At 54.4% G+C, this 27216-nt stretch overlaps 1 protein-coding gene across 1 annotated transcript; it reads right to left on the bottom strand.

Moving 5' to 3' along the window:
- Window positions 1–444: 444 nt before the first annotated feature.
- MELTF (melanotransferrin) lies at window positions 445–25294 on the bottom strand. Its single transcript, XM_040484882.1, has 16 exons — window positions 25051–25294; window positions 23064–23218; window positions 21587–21686; window positions 20599–20781; window positions 18213–18369; window positions 16925–16992; window positions 14119–14306; window positions 13183–13363; window positions 12325–12476; window positions 9976–10072; window positions 8607–8801; window positions 7237–7393; window positions 7081–7148; window positions 4816–5003; window positions 2982–3180; window positions 445–2509 (listed from the first exon to the last, which is right to left on the bottom strand). Exons 1-16 carry the CDS (start codon window positions 25097–25099, stop codon window positions 2427–2429), a joined length of 2220 nt encoding a protein of 739 aa, XP_040340816.1. The 5' UTR covers window positions 25100–25294; the 3' UTR covers window positions 445–2426.
- Between the last annotated feature and the right edge of the window lie 1922 nt (window positions 25295–27216).

A 27216-nucleotide genomic window follows, 5' to 3' on the forward strand; every position in this document is an offset into this window, starting at 1 on the left:
AGGGCACTGGCCAAGGCCAGCCCCGCTGGCTCACTTCACGTCAGGCCAGTGCTGCTGGTGAGGACTGTGGGAGATCTGACTTCCCTCCCTTTCCCTCCTCCAGTGAATTAGTGGCCAACTTGCCAAAGCAAAGGCGTGGGCAGCTTATTTTGCAGACACAGGGCAGGGGTGGGTGTAGAAGTTGGCATCCTCCTCTTTATCTGGTCCCCAGAAGAGTGGGTACCCAAGAGGCTGAGGGGGTGGAGGCAGCTGAGATGTGCTGGGGGCCCTTTCAGAGTGGAGAAGGGAGCTGGGTGCCTCACCGGCTGAAGAGGCCCTAACTCTGGCTCGGGGAACAGGGCTCTGAGTGGAAACTGCCATTCTGGGCAGGCTGGGGAGTGGTCTGGGGCAGGTAGGCCTCTGACCAGCTAAGAAGTCAAATCAATCAGCAGCAGAAAGTTTCTATCAGATTCCAAGCCTCAGCAGGTGCAGGGCTGTTCGGCTTTATTTAAAAAAACCAAACCAACATCTTTTATTAGCACTAACACAGTGGTAGCCCCCTGCTGTCACCTGAAAATCCAACCTCACACAGCATTCACACATGTCATACTCAGTGGCTCATGGTTACTGGTGTCACACCCTGGGCAGCACACTAGCCCAGGGTAGCCAAACACAAATACTCTCTCACTGGACGAATCTCCCTTTAAAAAAAAAAAAAAAAAAATCAAACAATCGTCAGGTCAGAGAATCATTCACTCCCCGAGGTGAAGAGGGTACAAAGCTTGGTAGCGGAGGCTGCTCCTTCTGCCCTTGGCAGTGGGGTAGAGTTTCCCCAGCATGGTGACTAGGACTCCTCGGGACGGCGCGACTGTGGCCAGGATGCTGCCAGGGGCCTCCTTCACTGCTGAGAGATGGAAGGTATCCATCCCAACGCCCCCTGATGGGGGCGAAGCACCAGGAACCAGCCTGTCATCGGCGTCCCCGAGGCCCCCGCAGATCGAGACGCAAATAGCTCAAGACCCACGCGGCTCCCAGTCTGCTGAGAGGGTGGCTTGCTCCTGTTTCTTCTTCTTCTTTTTTTTTTTTTTTTTTTTCCTTTTCTCAGGGAAGAAAATTCAGAGGAAGAGCTGGCAGTTCTGGAAACTTTTCTGGCTCCTCAAACAACCGTGGCAAAAATGGAGTAGAGAAGACCCTCTCCAGGCACTTTCCTCTGACTCACAGGCGAGGGGAAGGTGGGACCCTTCCTCTGGATTGAGTGGCCTCGTCCAGCTGGTACAGGCCTGGGTGAGGAGACCTCCTGCTGACACAGAGGAGCTGGAGCTCCCCACTGGTGCCTAACCCGGCCCATGGCTCCTGTGACAAAGAGAAGGGCATCTCCCCATTCCTGCCTCTTCAGACGGCATGTGCTGCCTCGGAGGCCCGGGTTACCTCCTGCTCCAGGCCTGGAGCTCTCTGGGCAGGTCCTTGAGGCTGAGTCCTTCCATCGGGAGGCAACTGCCGCTGCTAGATGTGCAGGGGCATCTGAGGAGGGGAGGGCGTCGTGTGGGGGTGGGACAAGAGGATAATCTGAGATGGAAACTCAGGAGGGGGGATGCTTACTGAGGAGCATTTCCTTTGTCTGAGGACCCCCTTGAGGGTTCACCCCTGTGGTCTGTTCTGGCCCAGCACAATCAGGTATGTCGGGTGGTCTGGGCCACGCCAAGCCACAGAAGACAAGGACAAAGGGCTGTCTGTGTCCAGCAGCTTCACCTCCCTGGCAGGCCCGACTGTAGCCTCATCTGGTGGATGCCTCCCTAGACAGACACGGTGTCCTAAGGAGGGAGGCCGGAAGAGGGAGTCTAGAGCCCAGATGGAGAGGGGCTAACAGGAGGTGCCAAGTGTGCATCCATTCCTCAGAGGAGAAGAGGGAACCGGCAGAGGACGGGTCCCCTGGGCAGCTCAGCAGGGCAGGCTCCAGCGGAGAGGGCCGGAGAGGGCCGTGTGGGAAGCCGGGGGCTCAGCCTGTTTCCTTGGTAACTGGCCTTTTCCAATCCTGAGCCTGGTGAGGCTCCTCCGGTGGTGGGAGCCTACGGATCTGCAGGGAGGCGGCCTGCCAGCCGTGGGTGGGGCGTGACTGGGAGGCCGGCCAGCTCGCCCGCCTCAGGTGGCAGAGGGACAGGTGGTGCCTGGGAGGCAGAGGCTGGGTTCACGCAGGAGCACTGCTCGCATCCAACTCAATTCGAGGGGGGGGGGGCTTTCCTTTAACATTCATCTTTATTCCGGTTTGCAGCAATCACAGAACCTCCTCTTTGGTGTCAGAATCGCAGCTCTGAGGAGCTCCGTGGTTTCTCACACTTCCTGTCTCTCTGAGCAGTGCTAACCCACTTCACCATAGAGAACAGCCTATTTATGGAGATTTCTGAGTAGGTTTCCATTCCGAGGGAGGGCTAGGCTTGCCTGGAGCTGCTTCAGAGGGCGGTATGGAGAAGGCCAGCTGTGAGGAGTGGCAGGAGCAGCAGCAGCAACTGGGACAGGCTGGGGACCAGGGCCGCTGAGGGATGGAACACAGGCAGTTAAGGCCTCAGAGCACCTAGAGCCGCATTTGCGGGCAGTGGGCACACCAGCGCAGGACTTGACCGAGCGCACTTGTGTGCACTCGACTCGGCCAGGCTCCCTCTTTCTGCCCTGGTACAGTTCTTCTTTCCCCTGGTTTCTTTACATATTCATTCCTTCCAAAATTATACTTCATGTATATTTATGTGGTTGCTTCAATCCTCTCTGGACCATTACTGGCAGCATTTATATTCTTTATCTAGGTCTGTCTGGGTTACACAGCCAGTGTCTCTGCTCTGTCTGCAGCCTTCCTGTTCAGACCACACTCCCCGCTGCCCCCACACCCCACCTTGATCGTCTGTAACCACCCGGAAAGGCCCTCAGTTCACTCAGGATATGGGGTGAAAGGCTGGGAGGGACGACGGGGAATGTGGCGGGACACCTGCTCTTCCCGTGAGGTGTGAACCTACCTGCGCCCGAGCACCGCTGAGACAGCATCCCTTCTAGAGCTGCCACGTAGTCAGGGCCCAGCCAGTCTCGGTACGTGGTTTTCTCCCCCACAGGCACCGCCTGGATCGTGGCATCCTTGAAAAGCAGGTCTTGGCCATGGTAGTTGGAGGAGTCGAACATTTTGAACCCATTCTTATTGTGGTCATCTCCAAACAGGTCCTGGAAGCACCACAGGTAGATGTGCTTTTCATCTGGCCTCCCCAGTGGTCACTCAGGCTTTACATATGGTGACCCAAAGAGCAAGGGATTTCAGGGCACCAAGACTGATGTGAAATCACAGGCCTGCCGACCGAGCAAGCTGGAGTACAGATATGATGATAGCTTCCACAGTAAGCAGGATCAAAGTGGCCATCAATCTTTCGGGGGACTCACGGATAATGGAGGATCTGATGAAAGGCCAGCCTTCTCCCCCAGAAAATGTGCACTGACACAGGGTTCTTCCCCACATCGCTTCCGCGGGAAGAAGGGGACACAGGGGAGAGAAGGGGGGAGATGGGGAAGTGGGGGAGGGGGTGGAGTGGGTGGGAACCAAGGACCCTGTTGTCAGTCTGGGTTCATTCCAGATGTATATCGAAAGTTGAGCCAATGGGATTTGCAGATGGACTGGATGTAGACCATGAGAGAAAGACAGGAGCTGAAGAAGACTCCTGAGGAAATGTGAGGTCTGGAGTGGCCATTCGCAGCAGGGGGGAAGCCTGAGGGAAGCAGGGCAGTCCAGATGCGGGCTTGTTCAGGCTGAGAAGCTTGTTAGAAATGCTAGTCGAAACGTCAGGTAGGCAGCTGTTAAAGATGGAAGGGTGGGATGAAAGCAGGGCTGAAGACATAAATTTGGGAGCTGTCAGTACACAGATGGCTGCTGACGATGTGGGATGAGGTGATGTCAACAGGGGTGCAGGTGGAGAAGAGGGCTTAGGATAGAGCCCTGGGGCAGTCCAGTCGTTACAAGCCAGGGAAATGAGGAGGAACTGCTATAGAGCCTGGGAGGAGAGCCAGGCAGGTGTGCACCTGGAAGCCAAGGGGCAAAGCACTTCCAGCAGGTGGGAGCTGTGGCCAATGCGGCTAAAGGGTCAGGGAGATGTGGGCTGAGAAACAGCCACTGGACTCAGCACCATGGCTCACTTTGATCTAGCTCAGGGCAGGTTCATGGCCCTGCGGGGGCCTGTCTAGAGTGGTCTCCATCCTTAAGAGAGACCAGAGAGGGGGCGCCTGTGTGGCTCAGTCGGTTGAGTGTCCAACTTCAGCCCAGGTCATGATCTCACGGTTCGTGCGTTTGAGTCCCATGTCAGGCTCTGTGCTGACAGTTCAGAGCCTGGAGCCTGCTTCGGATTCTGTGTCCCCCTCTCTCTCTGCCCCTTCCCTACTCATGCTCTGTCTCTCTGTCTCTCAAAAATAAATAAACACTGGGGGAAAAAAAAAAAAAAAAAAGAGAGAGACCAGAGAGGAACTGGTGACTTGAGTAGAGATGACTCTTTGAAGGAGTTTTGCTCTAGGAGGGTGGGATTATGGCTACAATGGCTGTGAAACCAAGAGGGGGCTCATTTGTTTTTTTCAAGATGGTAGAAACAGCAGCAGGTTTATATGTGGGTGAGAACGATCTGGCTGAGAAGGAAACATTAATAATGCAAGACACAGAAAGGATAGTTGGAGGAATGGTTTGACTAAGTGAGCATGTCAGAACTTTCTCCAGGCTTCCTCAGTTCCTCCTGAGGTCTGCTCCAGGTAGACTGAGGCACCCGGGGCCCTGGCTCACTTGGTTGCCCACCCCCCAGTGATGTAGCCCCTGCCCTGGCTCACCTGGGCCTTGTCCAGCAGTCCATACACGGTGAAGATGTTGGTGTCCCGCCGGACCATGACAGCATGGGACGGTATCTGTGCCAGATTGCAGGCCGCGAACTGGGACACTTCGGCCCGGGCCCCGTTGGGACACAGCAGCTCATAGTCCTCTGACCTTAGCTCAGCAGCCCAGGGCTCAGAATTGTGGCCTGAGAGGATGGAGCATTGGGAGAGAGGAAGAGAGAGGCTGCTTTCCTTCTGGATTCCCAAATCCTTGACTGGGGAGAGGTGGCCATATGTAGCCAGCTTCTCAACCCTCTCCATTCTCCAACTTATCTGCTCTCCTATCAGGACCGGAGAACCTGGTTGAGCTAATACCATTGGTAGGAGCTGGGGTGCCTGGGTGGCTCAGTCGGTTGAGCGTCCAACTTCGGCTCAGGTCATGATCTCGCAGTTTGCATGTTTGAGCCCCGTATCGGGCTTGCTGCTATCGGCACAGAGCCCACTTTAGATCCTCTGTCCCCCTCTCTCTGCCTCTGCCCCACTTGTGCTCTCTCTCTCACACAAATAAATAAAAACATTAAAAAAAAATAACATTGGTAGGAGCTACCACTGGTAGAGAATAGGGAGAACCTATAATGTGACAGGTATTTCACAAGCACTGCTCTCTCCTCATGGCAGTAACACAAAGTGAGTATGACCACTCCTATTGCATATGAAATGACAAAATGGAGACTCTTAATCACTCCCAGGCCAAGAGCCCCACCTGTGTGTTACAGGTCTTGGGCCTGAGGTGGGGTGGGCTCCTGAAGGTGGTGGTGGACCTCTTACCCTAATGGCTGAAGTTCTCAAACCAGAAAAGGTATAACATCATGTGTTGATCTGGAAGAGGCAGTTTCAAAGTTAGGTCTAGGGTGGGGCCCAGGGATCCGTATTTTAAACCAGCAACCCAGTGTTTCTGAAGCAGGGGGTTGTTGGCCCAAGGGCTTCCTGAGAAACACTGCCCTCGGGAATCATACTATTTTTGTATCTTCATGTATTATTCACTTAGTATCCACCCTCTTCCAGAAGAAACTCCAGGTGGGCCCACAAGTAGAGATAAAAATAAAGGGGAATGAGTGGCCCTGGGAGGTGGGTGCCTCGATGCAGGTGACTCTTGAAAGGGTCCCCCCAGGACCGGCCCCTCCCCTCCCTCTATCCGGAGACCACAGAGGGCCTGGGGCTGGGGCCAGGCCAGGCTCACTGGCTCCTGCCGGAGCACAAAGCTCCCTCCTCCTGGGGGGATGATCCCAAGTGTTCTTCAGGGTAGGAGCTTTGCAGGGGCGAGGGGTTGTGGCAATGGGGCCTGGAGCCCTCCCAGCTTTGGTAACACTTCTTAGGCAGGGTGGCATCTGAGTTTTGAAATCCTAACTGATGTTCTTCTCTTGCAGGTCTCGCTTCTTCTTCACCAATCTCCTCCTCCCCTTCGGGCCACATTGCACCTTTCTGCACTGAGTTTTGGGGACGAGTTGCTGAGAGAAGACTGAGCCCCCAGCACTTGGGGTTTCAAAGCCTGGGTGCAGGCAGGGTATAGAGAAAGAACAAACAGTAGGTGTTGGGGGGGAAACAGCCTCCAGTCTTCAAAATGGAACAGGAGCAGGGAGGGAAGAGAGGCACGCCAAAGTCCCCTGCCCCTCAATAGGACCCAGGAATGGGTTTGGGGGGGACTGGAGCATAGAGTTTCTGGGCCCTTTTTCCCAGTCAGAGCCCAGGAAGGTGACTCCAGAGAAAAAGCCACCCATGTGATGTGAATGGGTTTGTGCATTGCCTTGTATGGCTTAGGAGATGCGAGGTGATTTCCCTGCACGGGACACTGACCTGCTCCGGACCAAAGACCAGATGCTGATGCGAACTGATGACCCTGTGGAGAGAGGCCCCTGTCCCCCTGCACCTGCCCACTCCCGCCCCCCACCATACCTAGACACAATATAAATGCCCAAGAAGGGGTCTCTCCAAATGGACTGAGGTTGAGTTTCTACCATTTTGGTGGAATGGAGCATTTGGATTCTAGACCGGTAAAAACTGTCATGTGTCCTGCCCACCTGGACATGTGCCCTGAGGTCTATTCTTTCTGAGAGGCCCTTGGAGCCCCTGGGATCCCCAAGGGGCAGAGCCTTCTAGACTCAGTCTTTCCCAGCTGCTGCTCTACCCCAATCCTGGCAATACCCAGTGCCTGCATCATGTTGGAGATGGGGAACAACCCCTCAAGAATCTGGTCCCGCTCTGGCCCCAGCCCCCCTCACGTACCATTTGTGTTGTCAAAGACAGTTGTGTGCTTGACGAAGGCGACATCCCCCGCGTTCTCAGCCAAGCACCTGCCACACAAGAGGCCAAGGCAGGTGTTGGCAGGAGGGACCCAGCATCTGTGCTGGCCCCAGGCCCGCCCACCAGGCCACTGCTTACCTGAAGGCGCCGCTGTAGCCATAGTACCTCTCCTGGCTGTTGCCCACACACTTGTTTCGGCCCTGCTCGTCCCCCACACAGAGCACACATAGCGAGGATGGGTAGTTTTTGGGGTTGTTCACGGGCACGCAGCTGGCACCGAAGAACTCGCTCACGGCTGGAGCAGAGGGGGAGGGCTGTGTCAAGGGGCCAGCAGGGGAAAGGGCAGTGGGGGCTCAGGGGCAGATGAGAGGGCCACTCCCCTACAAGTCTGCCCACTCTGCTTGGCCCGACAGCTCAAGGCCACCCGTCTGCTGCACTGCCCAGCTGGCTCAGATGAGCATGTCTCCCCCTGTGAGAATCACAGGGATGAGGGGAGTACAGAAGTTGTCCAGATACAGGAATCCCATGGACAGCCTCTGGTTGGTAGTCACCCAGTCTTCTCTTGGACTCCCTCAGGGATGGTGAACTCACTACCTCATAAGCTATTCTCTTCCAGTCAGGGCAAGTGCCCAGCTGTGTGGGAGTGGGAGCAGCCAATCCTAACACTCTCTGTGTGCTTGTGGAGATGGTTAGAAAAAAAAAATGTGGTTTTTTTCTGAGGTGCCAGACGGGACAGAGGTGCAGTCAGCCCAGGATCTTGCCAGCTTCCTACTGCCTTCCTTTCACCATGGATGTATGTGATTTAACAGGTGGGGAGGGCCCTGTGTATGGCATAAGGTGGCTGCTTGGTAAACGTGACTTCTTCAGCACTTGTACAGAAGCCTGGCCACTTTCCAGCGAGGTCCCCCATATGCCTCGCTGCTGGGATATGGGGACAGACCCATAACTGGACGGTGATACCGCCAGGCCCAGAGCTCATGCATACCCCCTGCTCCTCATGTCCACTGGAGCTAGTTCCACTCTGGGTAAGCGGGACGGGGCAGCGTGGCACCCTCTACCCAACAACGGCTCCAAACGTAGGCAAGAATATTCCCAACCTTGGGGCGCCTGGGTGGCTCAGTCGGTTAAGCGTCCGACTTCGGCTCAGGTCATGATCTCACAGTTCGTGGGTTCGAGCCCCGCATCGGGCTCTGTGCTGACAGCTCAGAGCCTGGAGCCTGCTTCTGATTCTGCGTCTCCCTCTCTGTCTGCCCCTCCCCTGCTCATGCTGTCTCTCTCTGTCTCTCAAAAATAAATAAATGTAAAAAAACTAAAAAGAAAAAAGAAAACAAAAGGATATTCCCAACCTTCCCAAGAGAAAGGGGCACATCAAGGAGGAAGAGGAAATCTCTCTGGGCTGCTCTGTGGGATCCTGCGGGGGGTGGGCTCCCTGACCTTCAGACCCGGCCCCCAACCCAGTAGACCCCAAAACAGAGTTTGCATGTCTACGTCCCTGCAGAAGGTGGTACCTGTGAGGACATCGCAGTCCTTGGGCCGGATGAAGCCCCTCTGCACCAGGACACCCACGGGGATGTCCCAGCCCGCGGGGCTGTGGAACCCTGAGTGGCAGGAGCGCTTGCCCCGGAGCTCATCCAGGGTGAAGGCGTAGGAGCTGTTCCGCCTCACCACAGCCACCACGAAGTAGGAGTTGCTGCTGTCCTCCGCTGTGGGGAGGGGACACCAGTGAGGACCCCATTGGTGCTTTCCGGCCTCAGCCAGGCATGAGCCAACGCAAATCCCCTCCCGCCCTCAACCCGTTCCCTCAGGCGGCTCCTGCCCCAGAGCCATGGTCCTGCCCCAAGTGCCTCTCTCTGCTTCGGGTCCAGGCCCTGTCTGCATGGGTTCAGGAGTGCACATCCAGCAGTGGGACCCCTGCTTGTCCCCCTCCAAGGCTGGGAAGCAGCCCTTGGCTCCACTTTTCAGAGTTCTGTGTCCCTCAGCCCATTCCCGAACATTCCTTACCCAAAGAGATTTCCCTTCCCTTACACTCAGGTGGTATTTTTCTCACCTCTTGGGAGAAAGGTGGAGGCACAGCTGAGGACTGCAGAAACATTTTTCCTAGGCCCAAAGATTTTTCACATCCAAGTGAAATGACCTGAGGTCACCACTTAAGGGGACAGAGCACCAAGGCCCCAGCCTGGGCCACTGGGAAGGTGTGCATGAGCTGACAGGAAGGACAGTCCCCAGGGCCACCTTCTATGAGCCACATGGTCAGGCTGGAAGGGCAGAGGAGGCTCTCTCATCGAGGGGTCAGCAAATACTCAGCCTGCTTTTGTATGGCCTGGCTTACAAGCATAAAAACAGTTTTTAGGGGCGCCTGGGTGGCTCAGTCGGTTGAGCTTCTGATTTCTGCTCAGGTCATGATCTCACAGTTCATGAGTTTGGACCCTGTGTCGGGCTCTGTGCTGACAGCTCAGAGCCTGGAGCCTGCTTCAGATTCTGTGTCTCCCTCTCTCTGCCCCTCCCCTGCTCATGCTCTGTCTCTCTCTCTCTCTCTCTCTCTAATATGAATAGACATTAAAAAATGTTTTAAAAAACGGTTTTAATATTTTTAAAAGGTTGTAAAAAAAAAAGGAATATGCAGAGTCTGTATATGGCCTGTAAAGCCTAAAAGGTTTACTTTCTGACCTTTTATAGAAGGTCTGCCCACACCTGCCAGGCTTTTAATGACTAGATGGGAAACCCGAGATCTGGGGTTTGCCTGTGACTGACAGCAACCAGCCCTGGGAAAGGGACACTGAGGGGGAGCTTTTGAAAAGGGCTGAGGTGGGTTATATATATATATGAAAATATCAGCTGCTTTCAGCAGAGGCCAGGGGACCCAGCAACCACACTCACGGGCATAGCGCTCCCCAACTGCTGGAATCAGGCCATATTCCTTTCCTGCCATGTAGATGTCCTCGCCTTTCAGGGTCACAGCATCAATTTTCCCAGCCTGAAATGGGACAGAACGGGTGACCGGGCAGAGAAGGTGTCGGGATTTGACAGAGGTGCTGGGGACTTTGGCCTCTTGCTCTCTTCCCCGAGGAACCCTATCCTACCCCACCCTAGTGAGATGTGTGGGCAAAAGGGGTGCTTGGAGGACCAGAGGCATGAAACCAGCACTCCCATCCATGGGCATCTGCTTTGTTCTTTGAATAAATGTTTACTGACACGTCTGTTGCCAGGCCCTGTTTTGAGCAGAACTTTGACTATCACTGCCCTTGTGCTTGGGGTGGGGTCTCCCCAGGGACTGCTAGCCCTCAGAGGCCTGGGGCACTGTACTGTGTCCCCAGCACCTGGCCCAGGGCTAGCATCCAGCACAAATGCAATGTGTATTTGTCGAATGTGTATGCGAATGTATGAAAGAGCCAGGCTCAAAGACAGCAGTCTCATGGCTAAAAAGCTCTGCCTCAGGAGGCAGCAGGAGGAGCCCAGGGCCCTCTTTTCTCGACCCTCCTGATGCGCTCCAGGTCTCCCACTCTCCACCCAATCTTGTGAATTCTGAAGCCCCTGCGCAGGTGACCCCTCGGACACTGAAAAGGGATTAGCCAATAATCAAGGCATAGTAGTGTGACAAACCCCAAGGAGAGGGAATGGGGCCAGGGGAGAGAGGGGACATCTGCACCCCAGGAAGGTACCTTGCACCGTTCAGGCCCAGAGGCATGATGGCGGAATAACAGGCAGTGGCACTGGTATTTGAGCCTGGAGGGTGTGTCTCTGGGGGCCCTCTCCTCCCTCACCCAGACTTCCTACCTACAGCCCAGGGTTCGTTCCAGCTGGCACCCCCTTCCCAGAGTCACTGTGGCCTGGAAGCAGATGGGTATCCGAGCTACACTGGACACCATCCCTGAGAGCTTCAGAACCAAGTATCTCTGAGCCTTTTGCTGGGGTTCTGAGGAACCTCCGAGTCTGCTACTCTCCCCGTAGGGCACTGGGCAGCCCCTGGGCCCTGTTTGAGTTCAGACAGAGAGAAGGCTCCTGCCTATAGGGAGCTGAAACCTCTCTCCTACATCTGTCCCTGCTCTGCAGCCCGTGGCCCCAGCCGCCCCCCACAGGACAGAGTGCCCAGCCTTAGGAAATGAACGGCCCTCTACCTCCAGTCTCCCCTTCTCCATTCCACTGAGGCCCACCCTTCCTCGGCGTTACCTGCGGTCATGCTGGGGCCGGCCTCCTGTGGGCCCCTGGGGAGAGGGGCTCCCCCACCATGAGCTGGGTGACTTTGGGCAAGTTGCTTCCTCGGTCTCTCCCAGCCCCAGTTTCCACACTTGACAGTGATCATACCCACCCCATAGTGGTGCTGTGAGGATTAAGTGAAGCAGCCCGCGTGAAATCTCAGCACAGCGTGCGGCACCTGGGACTCGCATGCTCGTGTGACTGCTATCTATCACGATCCTGACCTCCTGTTATTCCTGTCCATGCTTCTCTTCTTGGCCTTTAAGTCAATGTGGTTGCCTGGCTGGGGCAGTGTGGACACTCCGGAGGCACTGTGGTCCGGCCTGCATTTGGGGACTGCCCTGATAAGGGCTCCTGACCATAGGCTCTACCTACTTGCTCTTAAAAAAGAGGAGGGAGGAGCCCAGGACTCCAAGGGCTGGTGGGCCACCTGTGACCACAGTAGCATCCTTGGTTGCAGGGCCCTAGGGCTACCTCCCGGTCCTGGCCTCCATCTCCAGGCAGAGAAGCAAAGCAGGACAGAGCTGCGTGGGCCGCCACAGGGCCAGTGCTTTTGACTGCAGCATATCAGCGGATGCCAAGTCAGTGCAATGAACCATGACAAGCTTAGAAAAAAAGGCTGGGATAGACCATCACAGAAGACATCAGCGTTCACTGTACTTAGTAAGGGTCAGTACTGTTTGTTTCATCTCTCTCTATAGAAGGCCACAGGTCAACCAGTGCCTGGCTGGGCCAGTCTCGGGCTCCTTCTGCTCCCAGACCACCCACTCAGTGAGGAGGGATTCCTGGGTTCCCTGAAAGGAAATACCCCGCCCCCCCCCACCCCCCCGTCCCCTGGGGTGGGATGGCTGGCCCCTGCCAGGCCTTCCTCCTACCTTTTCTCTGTGGGGCTGTCACAGGAGGTGTTCTCCTCCTCAGCCTACCCTGTTTCCTTCAGACCAGGGCACCGGGGGAGGACTGGTAAGGACCATCCCAGGCACGGCCACCGCCTGCCCCTCTGGTCTGCTCTGCCCCTCTGGGCGTGGCCCCTACCTGGATCCATTCCATGCAGTGCTGGGGAGAATCGGCCGACACACACTGGATCTCTGGCTTGAGCTTCTGCCGGCTGAAGGCCACAGCCATGTCTCCACACTTTTGGATCTCCGGAGCGGACAGCACACACCAGCGTAGGTAGCGGGGCAGCCCTGTGTGTGTGAGTGTGTGTGAGCTTGTGGTCACCACCGCACACACCTGCTTCAGGGGCTGGCCCTGAGCATGATGGCCTGCGGGGCAGGGGCCATGGGGGCCAGTACCTCAGTACGAAGAGCTTGGAGCCAGACCCAAGGGAGAGTCTGGTTCTCTCCCTCATTAGCTGTAAGAAGTAAGATATTTAAATATCTGATCCTGTTTCCTCTTACAGAAAGGGGGTAACTGTGCGCCTCTTTCATGGGACTGTGAGGAGGCTTGAGGCAGATCATGGCTGCCATGTGTCTAAGTGAGTGGCATACCATTTCCCTGGCTGTAGGGGGCAGGAAGCAGGAAGCCCATTTGTAGACTACTGCAATGGTCCAGCCAACAGACAATGGCTGAACCAGGGCCTTGGCTATGGGGTGGGGAGGAGGAAGAGAGAGGCATTGTGGAGAGAGAATGATGGGACTTGATGACTTCTGTGTGGACGGGCAAGGAGACCCTTCCCAAGACAGACCCAGGGTACAGCAGGCCATTCAACTCTGGAGAAGCTTCCTCCCCAAACCTCCAGAGGCAGGGAGGTGGAAGCAATTGGTTCTCATGGAGGCCAAGGGGCACAGCTCCTGGGTGAGTGTCCTCTCCCAGCTGCCTCTCCAGAAAGCATTGCCATGCCTGTGGTCCGGCTGGGCTGGAGCCAGTGGGGCAAGAGACTGGTGGACTTACGGTTGGGGTCACAGAGGAGACCCTTCATGGCTTGCAAGTACTCGCGGCCCAGCCAGGCCTCATAGCTCTGTGTGGCGATGGGCACCAGCTCAGAGGTGGCATCTTTGAAGAGCAGGTCCTTCTGCCCATAGGCCTCAGAGCTGAACATCTGGAATCTGCTGCCCTCATGGCTGAATAGACGCTGTGTGTCAAGGGATGAGAGTGGGGGTTGGTGAGATGATGCCAGCAGGGAGGGGGAACACATCCCTCCCAGATCTGCCACCAGCTCCTTATTCCCATGCCCTCTGGCCAGGCGCCCACTCTGGGGACCAGGTGAGGCACTGCCCCCTTTCTTCCTCTGTGCTCCCCCAGTGCACTCTGCCTTGTCACACCCAGCTGAGTGAACACAGGACTTATGGCCCAGGTGTGGATGGGACTAAGGACAAGTGATGGGACAAAACTAGCTAAAGCTGGGGTGCCCCACAGTCAGAAATGTGCTGTTCTTGTAAACAGTGGTCTCAGCAAAACATTATTCAGCACATTTAATTAATGGGGTACTTCGACCTTCGTTGGCTTTGCCATTTTATTTGCTCATATATTCTGGTTTTGGTCTTAAGAGCCACAAATGTGAGCAGCTTTCTCTGAGGGGTGCCTGAGCCCAGGCCTCCTTGCTTCCTGAGTCCTGGGTCTCCCCTTTCTGGTCTGCCCTTCTGGCTGCCAGCTCACACGGTCGGTCCCTCCTTCACACCAAGGTTGGACACTACAGAGACCTCCTCGGCTGTGGTCTCGCCCCGGGCGGGGGTGGGGGTCCCTGAGTCTTGCCCCTCTTGGTCTGGCTGGCCCAGCCCCATGATGGCTCTCACTGGAGTGGGCTCCTACCCTGGCGAGAGACCAGAAGGTTCGGTACCATCTGGGAAGCTGTGTCGAAGCAGGGTAGGGGGGGTGCCCTGAACTCACCTGGCCTTCATTGAGCAGCTGGAACACGAGGCTCCCGTCTGTGTCAGGCCGGACCATCACCGCGTGAGCAGGCACCCGAGCCAGGTGGCATCGCCTCCACTCGGTGACATCAGCCCGGCTGCCATCCAGACATAGCAGCTGGAAGTCTTGCGACAGCAGTGCCTGGCCCCAGGAGGGAAGAGTTTTCCCTGGGAAGATAGGAAGCCTGTGGTGAGCCAACTTCTGTCCTGGGAGGGGTTTGGGAAAGGCCTCAGGAAGGCCCAGGAGAGGGAGCTGAGGAGAGGCTAGGGTGTAAAGAGCCTCAGACTCATGGTGAACAGAAACTCTTCCGGGAGGTGGGACCCAGAACTCAGAATGAAGAGGAGCTTGGCGGCCACACTCCACAAGACCAGGTGTATTAAATTTTCTGTAGACTTTCCCCGGTTTCTATTAACAACACGGATTTGAGGTCTCTGACAGTAACGCAGCACATACAAACAGGACGATTCATTAATGATAAAAAGAATAAGAGCAAAAGGGGAGCTCAGAAGGGGAGAGAGAAATGAAGCAGGAGTTCACTGCTTGGCTCTAAACTTGGCTCTGAGCAGAGAGCAGGGGAGAGGGCCATGGTGGGAACACAGCCAGACAGAATCTACCCAGAACTGTGGCCCAGAGAGAAAAGGGTAACTCTCCAAAGCTTTGCCCATATATTCATCCAACATTCATCCATTAATGTCTAAGGATGTTTCCTCCAAGTCCTTTGTTCTATTTTCTAACCATTTCTAACATGGCTAAGGACATACTTGATAGGCAATTTTGCACCCTACTTTTCTTTTTCCCATTTGTCATTTTAAAGGATTTTCCCACACTATTGGAAAATTTCCGTAAAACTCATTTATGATAGAAAACCAGATTTATTTGAAAGAGTGAATATTGACACCAGATTAAGAATATTAAGAAGAATAATTTTAAGATTGTAACTCAACAGATGGCATTACATAACAATATGTTTATGACTTTTCAGTTTGAAAATGAGGAGGATAAGCCTCTGCTAGGAAATAGGAGGGGGAAAAAATCATTTGTGGGATCATGAAAACTCAAAGCTATTTCAAAACCAAACCCCAAAACCGAGAGCAATAGTTTGGAAAACTCCATAAAGGTCATTTTTAATGACTGCATGATCATTTATAGCACTCTCAACAATTACTCTGTGCCATTCTCGCCTCCCTCCCCAGCTCTTCTCTATTTTTAATCTGCTGCAAAGCCTTTGTATAGAGCTCTGGGGGCATATCTGGCCTTCCGGTGAGACAAACGTACCACTTTGGTATTTCGATCTGCCACTGTTTTTCATTGGCTAGGGACCATTAGAGCCACCGTCGCTTCAGACATTTATGGCAATGCCCTTTTTTGTTCTTACCAATCTTTTGCATGAAGATAGTCTTTAAAAAATTATTTAGACTTCCTTAGATTACCATCACAATACTAAAAGTGCCAATTTTAACCCAATACAGCCCTATTCTTTCTCCACCTTCCAATTTTTTTTTTTTTTTTTTTTTTTTGCTTGATCTTAAGGCCCAAGTCCCAGCTGTCCATTTTCATAGGATCATCTTGCTCTGGAGATAATCCTATGTGCTTCCTCCTTTTTCAAATCATTTTTTTTCCTCTTTCTCAAATCTGGTTCTTATTGTTTGCCTTCTTGAATGTCAGACCACATGATGGACCTTCTGCTTTTAAAGGCAAAGGTTACGATTAAAAAAAAAGATTGTGATAAAAAAAAAGACAGTGATCAGACACTATTGAGTAGGCAAAACTATAGAGACAGAAATGATTGGTGGATGCCAGAAGGGGGCATCAAGAAACTTTTGGGGCGAGAGGTCTGTCACAATCACTCTCTTGATTGTGTTGGTGGTTATACAACTGTGTTTTTGGCGAAGTTTGCCAAACCGTACTTCAAAAAGAGAGTGTTTGCTGCATGTAAATTACACCTCAAATTAAAGAAATAAAAACCCCGACAGAAATCTAAATTAGAGGACATTCTAGAAAACAACTGGCCTGACTCTTCAAACATGTCACTGCCACAAAAACAAAGATTGAGAAATTCCTTGAAGTTAAAGGAAACGAAAGAGATCTGACAACTAAATACCACATGTGATCACACCTTAGGTCTGCGGCCTGAAAAACATGGCTACAAAGAACAGAATTGGGAAAACTAGTGAATCTGGAATATGGGCTGTAGATTAGATAACAGTATTGTGTCAATGTTATGTTTCCCGAATTTGATGACTGTTACTGTGGCTAGGTCCACATCTCCTCATTTTTAGGAGATACACACTGAAGTATTAAAGGGTCTGAGGCAGGCAAACATACTCTCAAATGATTCAGAAAGAACATACACAAGTATAGAAAGAATGATGAATCCAATGTGGCAAATGGCAAAAGCTGGAATCTGGGTAAAAATAAATGGAAATTCTATGACTGACTCTTAGAAATTTTCTATAGCTCAATGATTGCAAAAAAAATTTTTTTTTTTAATGGATCAACACATAACACTAACCCAATTTAATATGACCTTGTTCAGGGATAAGGGATGGCTTCTTCAGATAATGGGAGAAGGGATGGTAGATGAGGGCTAATGCAGAGATTTGCAAATGTTCTGCAGTCAGAATCCAGTCTGAAAGTGGGAGCAAATGCCAGACACAAATCACAGCAGGGCAGCCCCTTGCCCCACAGAGCAGTTTAAACTATACTCATGAGACTCATCTCTTCCTTTTAGGGAGAGTTACAGGGCCTGAGACCCTGCTCCTGGACGCCGGCCCTCCCTACTCACCATCGGTGTTCGCCAGCACTGTGCTGTGCTTCACAAAGGCCACATCCCCTGCCCCGTCCGCCAGGCACCTGCAGAGGAGAAAACAGTGAGCCTGGGTGGAGCTCATCTGCCTTCTGGAGGTCTGTTCTGGACCGAAGGGGTTGGTGATGGTGGGCACAGGTTTCACGGCCAGGCAGTCCCAGGATCTAGCTCCCTGGTTTGTCTCCTGTGTGGCTTTGCCAAGTTGTGGAGCCCTCCTAGCCTCTATCACCTCTAAAGTGGGGATAAGAAAGTAGCTCTCCATAGGGAGAGATCCTTCACAATCAGCATAGACACTGTACAGCCCAGCTCGGAGCCTGAGTGGAGCAGGTACTCATAGGGCAGCTGCTGTTATCAACAGCTTCAATGCTCAGGGTGTTTTGAAGATGACTCTGCCCTGAGGCAGGGGATTAGGTGAGACCTTCTCATGCCACACCAAAAACCCCTGAGTGGAAGGGACCAGGACTTTTATGTATCCTTTATACGTCACTGCCCAGTGAGGGAGGCAGGCCAGGCCCTACTGGGAAAAGGGCTGCCTGGGTCCCCACAGCCAGCTGAGAAGCAGGGTCCGGGCTGGGGGAATACCAGGAGAGCGGGGCGGGCCAAAGGCTCTGGCTTCGAGGACTGAGGACTGTTTTTCTCTCTGTGCCCCAAACTGCATTTCCCCTGATCCCACCCTGGGGCGTGGGGCACCAGCAGGCTCCCTGCTTCCGGGTGGAAACACTGAGGCCGAGGCAGTTAGAGGGGTTCAGGAGGCTTCCACTGCCGGCCCTGCTGAGCATGTTTCCTCAGCTGTGGACAGACGCAGCTATGCCACATGCTGTTGGAGACTCTCTTTGGGCTCCAAGGAGAGCGCATCCAAAGTACCAGCCCTAATGGGGTGCGGAGCTGAGGCCAGTTCCGACTGTCAGGACTTCCAGGGTTCCCGCCACACTTTCCCACTCCTATCACCCTCCCTGTGAGTCTGAGACACCAGAATGGGGACACAAAAGTGGCAAAAGGCTGTTTTTGTCATTTTCTACTCTCTAAGCCCTCATCTCTCTAAATACACCAAACATGTTGATTTTGTGAGCAAATCCAGTCCGGCATATTCCAGGTTGATGTTTTTAAACTAACCAGGCACATGAACTATATAAAGGGTGCTTTGAAGAGATGCAGCCAACACTGCCCCACCCTTGGGACCTCTCAGTGCAGCTATTTACCACCCGCTCTGTGGCCTCAAGGCCTCATCCCTGACTCAGCGCCCCCCACCCCTGCCCTCTCCTCTCACCTGAAGGCTCCGCTGTAGTCGTAGTATCTCTCCAGGGAGCTCTTGTCACACACCCCCTCCCCAGCAGTGTTGCCCCTGCACAGGCGACAGAGGGACTCCGAGTAGCTGGTCTCTCCTGCCCCGGGGACGCAGCTGCCCCCAAAATAGTCGCTGACAGCTGTGGGAAGGAGGCAGAGGGAGGTCAGTCAGCCACACGGGGTCAGACCCCTGGGCCAGGGCCCCCAGGGAGGGCTCACTCTCCTCAGGCTGCAGTTAGGGCGGGCTGGGCTCCTCAGGGACTCGCTGGACCCTCCAAGCTTCTGTCCGAGCAAAACTGGGGAGCTGGACTGGGTCAGTGACTCCCAAACTGGGGCCACAAAAGCAGCAAGGGGTGTTGGGAGTGAATTTCGCTATTTTAAAAACAGTTCTGGGGGATAAAACATTTATCTCCACTTGCCCGCAAAGGGCAACTGTCAAATAACTACTATCCTCACTGTGGGTTTCACTTCAAATCAGTTACGTGTCATCAATGAAAGCGGGGAAAGAAAGAAGTTATTACATAACGATTACAATTAATTTCACAGACAACGCTTTCGAAAACACAGGAAGGGGCAGGGAAACGGTGAAGTGGTCAGGATTGGCATGGTTTTGGGGTCGCCGCCGGCACTGAGGCCCAGTGTCCACCCTTTCGGCAAATATTTATCCTGTGCTAAGGTCACCTTAGTGCCACATAGGGTGAGCAGGAGGCTGGCTCATCACCCAGCTGGACCACACTCTTCCAGGGTGGGCTCCCTTTCCTGGTCTGCTTTTTGCCTCCTCCCAGAGGAACAGAAATTTAATAAATGTGCCAACTGAAAGACAGGCCACCCATATCTGGCCACCATCCGAGGGGACAGGGCTTCCAAGCTCTTGGAGGTTGTGCTGGTTTACACAGTGGTTGGGTTGTATGGGGGCAGTGAATGCATATGTATGCGTGCATGTGTGTGTATGGGTTTGTGCATATGTGGGCGTGGCCCATGCACGTGTACATGTGTGCGTGTCTGTGTGTGCATGTGTATGCGTATACGATAGCAAGGTGCCCCCGAGAGGTATAGGAGTTGAGCTCATGTAGCAACAGCTCTGTGCAGTGAGGAAATACCCTGTGCTATGTCCTGTGCAAAGTCGTTGTGTGAATTATCTCAGCTCTTCCAACATCACAGCCTTGTAGTGCTAATTTTCCTGTGTTACAGATGAGGAAACTGAAGTTCAATGAGGGAGACTAGGCTGAGCCAGGGTTTAAATGTACATCTATCTGACAGCAAAGTCTGGGCTTTAAAAGACCATTATGCTCAACCACTGGTTGAGTGTCTGGCTTCGGCTCAAGTCATGATCTCGCGGTTCATGAGAGTTCGAGCTCCGCGTCGGGCTCTGTGCTGACAGCTCAGAGCCTGGAGCCTGCTTCGGATTCTGTGTCTTCCTCTGTCTCTCTCTCTGCCCCTCCCCTGCTCATGCTCTCTCTCTCTCTCTCTCTCTCTCTCTCAGAAATAAATAAACATTAAAAAAAAAAAAGACGATTATGCTCTCCCACCTGCCCCCACCGACAGGGACTGGTCACCCGTGGAACAAACCAGGAGGTAGCACACTCATGGATAAACTCTACTGGGGGTGCTGTGATCCCAGGAGGACAGTTTAAGAATGTGGTTGTCATGTGTCAGGGGCCACTTCACTGTCCTATGCCTGCCGTGGAGAGACTGGTGGCCAGGAAAAGAAACCCCAAGCAGGAGAAGCACAACTTCCACCTGAGTGCTCTGAGTCAGGCACTCAGCGCTTCAGCTCACTCCCTTGGCATGTTTTATTCTCAACAACCCCTCTCAGATCACTCTCACCTCCCTTCCGTGGGACACATTCTATTTGCAGGACAGCCCTATTCTTACTAGAAATGAATCGACTGGGGTTACCCACTTGTGAGCTTTCTGGGTATAAGCCAGCAGCTTGTCTGGGCCCCGAAAAAATAGTTTCTAGTCTGTAATGCCGAGGACACGTCTCTGGAAGTAGGAACCTACACAGGTCTACCAGGTGAGAGTTGCTCCCTGAGCATCACTGCCTCCCAAACACGGGTGGGACCTTGTGCTCAGGGGTGTCCTAGGGTACCGTGATGAGTGAGCCAGAGTCAAGTGCCCTGGAGGGCCGATCAACCAGAACTTAAACGGTAGCAACAGCAGGCTGGCCAGCACTAAAGAGAGGGCCAGCACCAAGTAGGTGTCCGGAAGGCCCTGGAGGAGGTGCGATGGGGCTGCTCCTTAGTTAAAGGAAGCTGCGGACGAAGGTGAGCCTGAGGGCGGTCACCTGTGAGGGAAAGGCAGCGCAGCAGCCAGTGGGGAGACCCAGCGCTCCTGCAGGAGAAGCCTGCCTGGCCCAAAGCCCTTACCTTTGAGCAGGTCGCAGCCCATCACGGAGAGGCGGCCGCTTTCCACCAGGTAGCCCACGGGCACGTTCCAGCCCACCGTCCTGTTGATGCCCGTGTGACAGGACTTCATGCCTTTCAGGGTGTCGATGGTCACATTGGAGCTCCTCTTGACCACAGCTACGGCGTAATAGGAGGTACCAACCTCTAGAAGGAGAGACAGGAGAGGAGTGAGGGTGGCAGTGAAGAAGCCACCAGAGAGGCTGGAACCCTGCCTGGGAAGGCTGTGGGAGATGGGTGTGTGTGTGTGTGTGTGTGTGTGTGTGTGTGTGTGTGTGTGCGCGCGCGCACTACGTATCCTGAGTTAGACACAGATCTGGTGCAAGGTGCAGGGACTGGGGCAGAGGCTTTCACATCTCCAAGCCCTTACCATGTGTCAAGTGCACACCATGAGTCAAGGCTGACTCGTTTCATTTGTGTGACAGGACAGGGGTTACTCCCCCCATTTTACAGTCAAGGAAGGAAGGTTGTTCAAGGCCACAGAGGACCATAGGAAGGGGCGGGACTGGGATTTGATCTTGGTCAGCTGAGCTCTGCAGGTCCTAGGCAATACCTCTAGCCAGCCCCTATCCCCACTTCGTGCCGTTTCTGACACAGGGTCACTGAAGTGCTCGGGCGCTGGGCATTATGAAGACTCCTTCACCCAGTCAGTTGTGCCTAACACTATAGCAGACATGGGGCAGCCCCTCGGTAAGGGCTTGTGGGTGCAAGTTCCAGGCCGGCTGGGCTCCCCACAGGGGAGAACAGACTTAAACTGGCCCTCTATGTCTGTGGCGCCCCTGCTCTAAGGGGGGTGGCAAGAGAGACTTAGGGGAGTCTCTGTGGGTTGGTCTGGCCTGGACACCAGGACTGTTCTGGGGACAGGGCTACTGACCAGCTAGAGGGCCAAACCCACTGCAGAGTGACATCCTCTGTCCTTTGGCCCGCCCCTCTTCCCACTCAGCCCTCTGACCTTGATCATATACTTCGCCCACCACGGGCTTCAGGCCATGCTCCTTCCCTGCTTCATAAATGGCTCCTCCATCCAGGGTGATGGCATCAGCCTTCTGGGCCTGCTGGGAACATGTGGGTCAGCCCAGCCCAGCCACCCCGGCCCATTCGACGAGGAGTTCACAGACACCCACTAGTCTGCCTAGGGCCCCTTGAAAAGCCATGAAGGTCCACACTCGTCCTCTTTGTCTGGCCCAGGAACCCTGTCCTGGCTCAGCCTTGCAGCCACCAGGGTATAGCGGGCTCACGCTTTACCAGGTCCTAGGTGACAGCTCTCCTAGGCCAAGGGTTTGCCTTTTCTAATTATGTATTTAAAAAGTATTAATTTTCAGGGCGCCTGGGTGGCTCAGTGGGTTAAGCGTCTGACTCTTGATCTCTGCTCGGGTCATAATCTCATGGTTTGCGTGTTTAAGCCCCGCACTGGGCTCTGCGCTGATGGTGCGGAGCCTTCTTGGGATTCTGTCTCTCCTTCTCTCTGCCCCTCCCCTGCTTGTGTGCTCTCACTCTCTTTCTCTCTCCCTCTGCCAAAATAAATAAATGAATTTAAAAAAATCAGATAGTACAAAATGGTATGTAGTGGAAAGTGAGCCTCCCTCACTTTCCTGCCTCTCAGACCTCCGCCTCCACTGTTAACCTGTTTCTCAGATTTTCTAAGATGCAGACTGAATCCCACAAATTCCCGCTTCATTATTTCCCCTTTTTTATTTCAAAACACAAATGGCAGTATACCTATCAGGTGATGGGGTCCACGATGAAACTGTAGTTCAGTATAATCGCTTTCCTCCCAGTGGAGCCTGACCGAAGCCCCCGGCCCATGTGGTACTATATGACTGGGTTAGCTTTGGGGAGAAATCATGGGCTGAGCTGAAATGAAATCCCAGGTTCCCTTGTGCCTGTCCAGAAAGCTTCCCTCCAGGCACTGTCCTTCCACTGAAGTCCTGCCTCTGAGTGTCAGTGCCAGCTGAGCAGATCCGCCCCTCAGCACTTCTTTCCCACCCCCATTCACCCACCTAGGACTGCTGGCCTTCATTCCTCCTTCCTGAGAAAGTGCACAAGCCCCATTCGGGAAAGCTTCATGACGGCCTAACTACCATGGGCCACTGAGGGGGCTGCTGTCTGGGCGCGCCTTGGTGGGGGTGGGTAGTGTCCCTACTCTAGCAGGGGCCTTGTGGAAGGAAAACTCTGCCTCTTAGATATCTTTCCCTACTGGCGCCCACGGAGCAGGGGCCCTCTCTGTGGCCTCCCAGTGGCTGGCCTGGGCCCTGGCGGGAAACAAGCCGGCCCTTGTTGCCTGGGAAACTCAGGAGATCCTAATGCCTGGCCCGGCGGGGAGGAAATCGGCACCTTTCTCTGTGAATGACGCTGTTGTGTACTCCCTCGTGAGTCAGAGCCCTCCCGTCTGGCAGGGTGTGGTAGTGGAGTGAGGGGGCAGGACTCACCGTGATGAGCTGGATGCAGTGGTCGGCTGAGGTGCCCTGGACACACAGGAGGGATGGCCGGATACCGGCTTCCTGGAAGGCTTTGCTCATGTCGCTGCATTTCTGCTGCTCCGGGTCTGAGGTGGTGCACCACCGCACCTCCATGCCGCCGAGCGCTGGGGGCAGGGGACAGTGAGGTCCGGCTCCCCTGGCATCCCGAGCCCAAGCAGGCTGGCTCCAGCAGCTGTGTGTAACCCCACGAGCCTGTGTAGCCAGTGCTCTACTGTGGCCCTGCCCTCCCGCTGGGAGGGACCGAGGCAAAAAGTGTCACAGACTGCACGCATATTCCTGCACTTGGGGCAGCTCAGAGCCTGGCACTTTACAGAGGCCAGGGAACCTCTCCGGGGGTAGTGCTGGGCTACCCCCGAACCTGCTTAGCCTGGTGGCTGGAAAGAGCACTGGCTGGGGAGTCGCGGCTGGCTCCGTGACTGGGCAAATTCCTGCCTAGTCTTGGGGCCTCTGTGTCCTCCAACAAGAGGGTGATGGACCAGGTTCTCTCACTCAGGATCCCTGCACCCTCCTCAGGAGCCGGGAATTGAGACTGGGAAGTGGTTACGGGTGCCCTTGAGGAGACTTGCATCCTCTCGGAGTATCTGTGATTACATCCATTGCAAACCCACCCTCAGGGTCACAGTGCCAAGGGGAAGCTGAGGAACCAGCAGGTGGAGTTCACGTTTCCGCTCCTGGAGAAGGAGCTAGTGACTTCAGGCAACTTATTTTCACCTCTCTGAGCTTGCTCTGTCATCAGAGAGTGCAGATGAGAAAAGCCACCTTCTACGCTGTAAGTAAACCTATGTAGAGAGCCAGGACACATAGCTCTTTCGTGGACTTTTGCTTAGACCCTTCCTCCTGGTGGGGAGCCTCCTGGGTCCCGAGGTCTGACCGGGTCAGGGTCCCAGAAAGCATCCAGCCTGGGGGCCCCAGCAGAAGTGGGGCCAGCTGTCCTTGCAGTCAATGCCTTGGAAGACCTGAGTTCCTCCACCACTCACCCTGTCCAGCTTTGGATCCAGTTCCCCACCCCCAGGAACCAGGTCATTCTCTCCTGGCAGCCTGTCCTTCCCATCCCCACTCCAAGGGTCAAGACTGCAGGGTCCTCCACAGCCTTCCTTTTGCAACCCAGCTCCTGGCGGCATCCTGGAATGTGAAACTGCGTCCCCCCTCTCCAGAGCCCCAAGACTGCACCTTGGTAGTCCCGACAACCGTAGAGTTGGGACCCGGGTAGCGGGTCCAAATTTTGTATTGGTGAGGTCACAGGGTGAACCCATCCTGTGTCCGCCCGTCCCTGCCAGCAGCTCCCCGATGCCCAGACTCACGCCTCACTGCCCTGGGCCCTGACTTCCTTGGGAGAGGGCGGTGCAGACGCGAGGAGACCCGACAGCGCCCCCTCCTCCTCGCTGCACCTCGCAGGGCGCCCTAGGGTGCTCGTAGCTTCTGGGCACACATGCTCCCGGCTCGGGTCGTATCTCACGTCTCACCACCGGTCCCTTAGAATCTCCTCCCGCTTCCCTCCCGAGCTCGGGAAAGGCAGAGTCGCTCCGGGCCCCCAAACCCTCTTCGGGCTTCCACGCCTACCAAGAGCGTTCACCCTCCCAGCTGTCCCCCCGACCCTCCAAGACGCTCCCCTCCACGCCTCTGGCCGCCCCTCTCCTGGGCAGGTCAGCAGGCTCGTTTTTCCAAGGCCCAGCTCAATGCCGTTTCCCCCAAGAAGCCCTCCGGACGTCCCAGTCGGCCGGGGTCAGTGTTAGTACCCCCCCCTCCCACCCCCAACCCCCGGCGTCTTCAGCTGCACTTGGCGCCTTCCTACGCCTCCCCTCTTTCCCGGGAGATAAGGACTCAGAGCACACTTCCTAGCTGCGTGGGACCCTGGTCCGGGGCTGGAGAACTGCAGGACCCCCGCCCCAGCTCCTACTTCCGCTCCTGCTCCCGAGACCGGGCCGTCGGGCCTCACCTGTGCGCAGAGCGAGGAGGATCCACAGAGCGACGCTCGAGCCCCGCATGGCGCGGTCTAGAGCTAGCTGGGGCCGAGCTGGGTGTCGGTGCGTCTAACTCTGGGTCCGAGTAGGTCAGCAGTTGCTGGAACTTTTCGCCTCCTTCCTCCCTGGCACTGGCCTGCAGCTACTTAAATGCGGCCAGGGTGTTTCTCGGCGGTGTCCACGCCCCTAGGGCGCACCCTCCCGCCCCAGACTGGACACCTGGGCTAACCAGGCTGGCCTTGGCCCTCTCTCTGGCGCCCCCTGCCGGAACCTCAGGCGGCGTGGGGGACCCAGTCTAACCGCCGACTCCTAGGTGCTCCCAGCTTCTGAGCACACGCGCTTACTTGTCCCTGAGAGTCATGTATCTGTTGTCTGGCACCTGATTCCCCCAGCTAACACGCTGTTCTAGAGTTGTGTCCCCTCAACTCTCTGCCCCACATTCCAGAGCATTCACCCCTCCCCTTGTTCTAGAAACACCCTAAATATCATGTTCAACTGAAGAGGGAAAAGCTCAGATTTGGAAGGAAGAAGTCAGAAACCTGGAGTCTGAGCTGCAAGGAAGCTGAAAGGCCATTGAATTCATTCACCAGCCTCTCTTCAAGTACATATTTGCACAAAGGATCTGGGGATACAGAGATGAACCCAGGTAGATGTGGTCCTGCCTGGGGGAGGGGCTCTGAGGGTGGGGGATTGTCTGTCCTTGGGCCTAGACTGGGGAAGTGACTTTGCCCTGTGTTCACACATTTAGTCAGTGATGGAGCTAGAACTAGAACCCAGGTCCCTGGCAGAGCTTGGCTCCTTCCATCATGGTTTGAAACATGGGAAGAAGACTAAAAATGGGGAGGAGGACGAAGCAGAAAATTACAGAGGGGGACATGAAAGGAGAGAGAGAGAGAGAGAAGAAGGTGAGGGAGGAAAAGCTGGATTGTCTATTTTTCTAGGCCACTGGGTCTCAAAGTGTGTCCCCAGACCAGCAGAATCAACACCATCTGGGAAGCTGTTAGATATACAAATTCACAGGCCTACCTCTGACCCACTAAATCAAAAACTCTGGGGGAAGGGCCAACAGTCTCTTTGTATGTATGTATGTATGTATTTTTAAGTAGGCTTCATACCTAGTGTGGAACCCAATGCAGGGCTTGAACTCACAATCCTGAGATCAAGACATGACCTGAGTACAACAGTGAGGCACTTAACCAACTGAGCCACCCAGGTGCCCCAACAGTCTATGGTTTTGATTCTGGTGCACAGCTGAGTCTGAGAAGCACTGATCTAGGTGGATCAGAACTGCAGTTCCCCGCGTGTGTTGGGGATGTGGGGAATGGACTGCAGAGATTGTTACTCAGTTATCTGCCTCCATTTCTGTCCTCATTTTTGTCATCGCCCTTTCATGAGTACCCAGGAATGAGAGCCTCCCTGTCTCGGGTAGAGGACACATGTAATAAGAACACTGAGTGAGATAAGGGATCCCTGGGTCTGAGTTTGACAGTCCTTGAGCCTGCTATGCTCTGTGGGGGAAAGAATGGGCTACAAAGCTGTTCATCACACCCTGAGATGATTTGTGGCAATCACACAGGCTGCACTTTGGGAGACCTGAGTGCTACTCCTTCGTTATCACTGACTCACTGGGTGACCTTGGGCAAGTTTGTTCTCCTCTCTCTGGGTTTTAGTTTCTCCATATATAACACGTAGGTCATGGGGGCCCTGATGTGCCATTCTTCTTCCCCCAAAAGATATCTGCTCTGGAGAATCAGAGGGGGACATGTGCGGTGGAGGCTGTTTTTCCATTCCCAGCTGGTTTCATCAGGAGAGGGAACCTCTTTCTAATTCACACAAACAGCCTAGGAGGTGGCCCTGGCAGTGGGACTATGCCTATCCTAAGAGAATAAAATAAATAGAAGGGTCCTTAGCAAGTCTCATTCTCCTGACCATGAGGATGAAAAGGCTCATTTTGTCATACTCCAGGCGCCACCAGAAGGTACTGGCAGGATTTGTGCTCATTAAGTTATTCCTCTAGCAAAACTACAGGTGACACTGATGAGCTATAACCTGAGAACCTGGGGAGGCAATTTCATGATGGGGTCCTTCCCCCTATCTCTGGGGAGTCATTCCCCAACTGTGACTTATCAGTGAACTTACTG

The sequence above is a fragment of the Herpailurus yagouaroundi genome, unplaced genomic scaffold, assembly GCF_014898765.1.
Source record: "Herpailurus yagouaroundi ecotype Mexico unplaced genomic scaffold, PumYag 162, whole genome shotgun sequence".
Lineage (NCBI taxonomy): Eukaryota > Metazoa > Chordata > Mammalia > Carnivora > Felidae > Herpailurus > Herpailurus yagouaroundi.

Bases quoted from the DNA above. Each gene is read 5' to 3' on its own strand.
- MELTF (XM_040484882.1), bottom strand. From the start codon at position 25,099: ATGCGGGGCTCGAGCGTCGCTCTGTGGATCCTCCTCGCTCTGCGCACA. The intron at 20,782-21,586 runs GTCAGAGGGCTG...CTCTCCTTCTAG, and splicing joins GGGCGAAGTATATGATCAAG to AGGTTGGTACCTCCTATTAC. The intron at 5,004-7,080 runs GTACGTGAGGGG...CCATCCTCTCAG, and splicing joins TGTCTTTGACAACACAAATG to GCCACAATTCTGAGCCCTGG.